The sequence below is a fragment of the Aegilops tauschii genome, chromosome 3 (assembly GCF_002575655.3).
Source record: "Aegilops tauschii subsp. strangulata cultivar AL8/78 chromosome 3, Aet v6.0, whole genome shotgun sequence".
Taxonomy (NCBI): domain Eukaryota; kingdom Viridiplantae; phylum Streptophyta; class Magnoliopsida; order Poales; family Poaceae; genus Aegilops; species Aegilops tauschii.
In genome coordinates, this window is record NC_053037.3 from 584,462,463 (window position 1) to 584,465,352 (window position 2,890).

General features: G+C 56.9%; 1 protein-coding gene across 1 annotated transcript; it reads right to left on the reverse strand.

Moving 5' to 3' along the window:
• Positions 1-324: 324 nt before the first annotated feature.
• LOC109767353 (uncharacterized) lies at positions 325-2,185 on the reverse strand. The gene is made up of 3 exons (XM_020326118.1): positions 1,715-2,185; positions 1,221-1,608; positions 325-329 (listed from the first exon to the last, which is right to left on the reverse strand). The coding sequence occupies exons 1-3, from the start codon at positions 2,183-2,185 to the stop codon at positions 325-327; spliced, it is 864 nt and encodes a 287-aa protein (XP_020181707.1).
• Between the last annotated feature and the right edge of the window lie 705 nt (positions 2,186-2,890).

A 2,890-nucleotide genomic window follows, 5' to 3' on the forward strand; every position in this document is an offset into this window, starting at 1 on the left:
GCAAAGGGAAAAGTCATCTCATCGAAGACAACGTGACGAGATATGATGATGCGTTGGGTAGTGAGATCCATGCACTGATATCCCTTATGATGAGAGGAATAGCCAAGAAAAAGGCAAGCACTCGAACGCGGCGACAGTTTATGTGTCATAGTAGAGGCGGTGTTGGGATAGCATAGGCAGCCGAAGACGCATAATGACGAGTAATCAGGATGGGTGTTGTGAAGGGAAAAATATGGAGATGGGGCGCTGATTGTTTTTGTGGGAAGACGGTTGAGGACGTGGGTGGCGGTGTGAAGTGCTTCGGCCCAAAAACGAGGTGGTAAGCTAGCCTGAAATAAGAGAGAACGCACAATGTCATTGACAGTGCCAATAATGCGTTCAGCTTTACCATTTTGTCGGGGTGTGTATGGGCAAGAGAAGCGAATATGAATACCGTGCGTGGCGGCAAGAGAGTGGAGTTTGTTATTGTCGAACTCACGACCGTTGTCACATTGTCTGGACACGAGAGGAAAGCTAAACTGAGTATGAGCGAACGCGCGAAAAGCGGAGAGCGAGGCGTAAGCATCAGACTTTTGGCGAAGCGGAACAGTCCATAGAAAATGTGTGAAATCATCAAGAATGACTAAAAAGTATTTATTGCCAGAAACACTCAAAATCGGTGAAGTCCAAAGATCACAATACACTAACTCCAATGGACGAGTGGTACGAGTAGTAGAAGAAGAAAAAGGCAAACGTACATGGCGTCCTAGTTGACAAGCATGACATAAAGTGGTGTGATTTATTTGTCTAATACAAGGGAGAGAAATATGCTGCGAGAGGCGACGGTAAGCATCATGTCCTGGGTGACCAAGGCGACGGTGCCACACGTCGTGAGGGGCGGTGAGTGTGGCGAGGGCGCGAGGAGGCGAAGGGCATGTAAACGTGTAAAGCTCCCCCGTACTATTGCACCGAAGGATCTCTCGCCGGGAATGAAGGTCCTTCATAGAGAAACCAAAAGAGTCAAAAGCGATGATGCAATGGTTATCGGTAGTGGACTGGCGAACGGAAATAAGATTTTTTTATAAAGCTTGGTGTGACTAAGACATGACGTAAGTGAAGTGTTCTGTTGGGAAAAAGAGAGGGAAGGGAAGAATGGCCGGATGTGGTGACGGGGACGGTGGAGCCGTCGCCGACAACAACGTGACCATATATAGGATGAGGAGAAAGAGAGGATAAGATACCAGCGTCGGAGGAAAGGTGGGCGGTCGCGCCGCTGTCCATGACCCACTCGGGAGCGGGCTGCTGCAGCGTCATGTTGGTGAAGTGTTGAGCGAGAGCAGCAGTGTCCCATGATGGTGCTGGTGTCGTGGGTGCAGCGTAGGGCAGCACGGCGCCGTATGAGGCTGGACCATAGCCGCCGTAGGGCGCGCCGAGAGCAGCCGGAGGAGCGGCCATGTAGGCGTGGGCGCGTGATCCCGGACCCCGTCCAAGGATGTCGTCGGTGCCACCGGTGCTGTTGGGGTGGGACTGCATGGGCCACATCTGGATGGCGCCGGTCCAAGGATTGAAGGGCGTCGGCATGGGAGGAGCACCACCGGCGGGCCTGTAGCCCTTGTTCTTTCCTTTCCCCTTGCCATAGCCAGTGGCATGAGGGTTGTGGGAGGGGGCAGGAGCCCGCCATGGCTGTCCGCCCCCGCGCCGGAAGGAGCGCCGCCGTCGGCCCCGGAGGATGAACCGCCGCCGTTGGGAGGAGCGGGACGGGTCCTTTGGCAGCATAGAAGGCGGAGGCCGAGGTGCTGTTGGAACATCGAGAAGCCTTCATCTCGTGGAGGAGCAGCATGTTGCGGAAGTTGAGGAAGGTAGGGAACGGAGTGAGGAGGAGGGCGATGTCGGCGACGCTGTCGAAGCGCTCGTGAAGGCCCTTGATGACGTTTGTGACGAGTTCGGGGTCGGAGACGGGCGCACCGACCTCGGCAAGGGCGTCAGCCGCCGTTTTTTGCAGGTGAAGGTAATCGGTGATGGACCGATCCTCCTGCTTGATGTAGAACTCCTCGCCGAGATAAATCTCGCGGCTCTTTTTGTTGTCGTTGAAGAGCGTGACGACAGAGGTCCAGACCTTGTACGCCGTGGCGGTGGTGGGGTCGGTAGGCATGACGAGGTCGACGATGTCCATGGCCATGGAGCCGTAGAGCCAGCGAAGCACCATGACATCGAGGCGGAGCCACGTGGGGTCGGTGGAAGGCGTCTCGGTGGTGAGGTGGTCCTCGAGGGCGTAGGTGGTATGCTGGGGCGGCGGACGGCGACGGCGTCAGCGTGGGCTCCGGGGCGGGGGCGATGGCGACGGCGTCCGGCAGCCTGGCGGCGTCCTCTCCGCGCGCGTCGTCGGGGGCGAACTGCAAGATGCAAACCAAAATTTTCACAAGTTTGCCTTATATACATGAAGCTGTAGTCCCGGTTCTTGTCACGGACCGGGACAAATGCCCCTCTTTGGTCCCGGTTGGTACCACCAACCGGGAGCAAAGGCCTCTTTTCAGCAGCCCGAAGGGCGGGAAGCAGAGGGCTTTGGTCCCGGTTGCTGGCACCAACCGGGACTAAAGGGTGGGCTTGGTTCCGGTTGGTGCCACCAACCGGGACCAAAGGGGGCATTGGTACCGGTTCGTGGCACCAACCGGGACCAATGTCCTGCGCCTACCAAAGCCGCGGTGCGGTGGGATGTTTAGTCCCAGCTTGCTAGCCAAGGAGCAGCATGACCTGTTTATAAGCCTTGCCCCGCCATCTCCATTGAACTCCTCTGAACTGCAGGCCTCTGGGCCTAATCTTGCACTGCTATGCCTGTGGGCCTGCTGGGCCTTCTGCGGGCCTGAATCCTGGCCCATGGATGGGTTTCTAGTCGTATTCAGGCCGTGGTGGC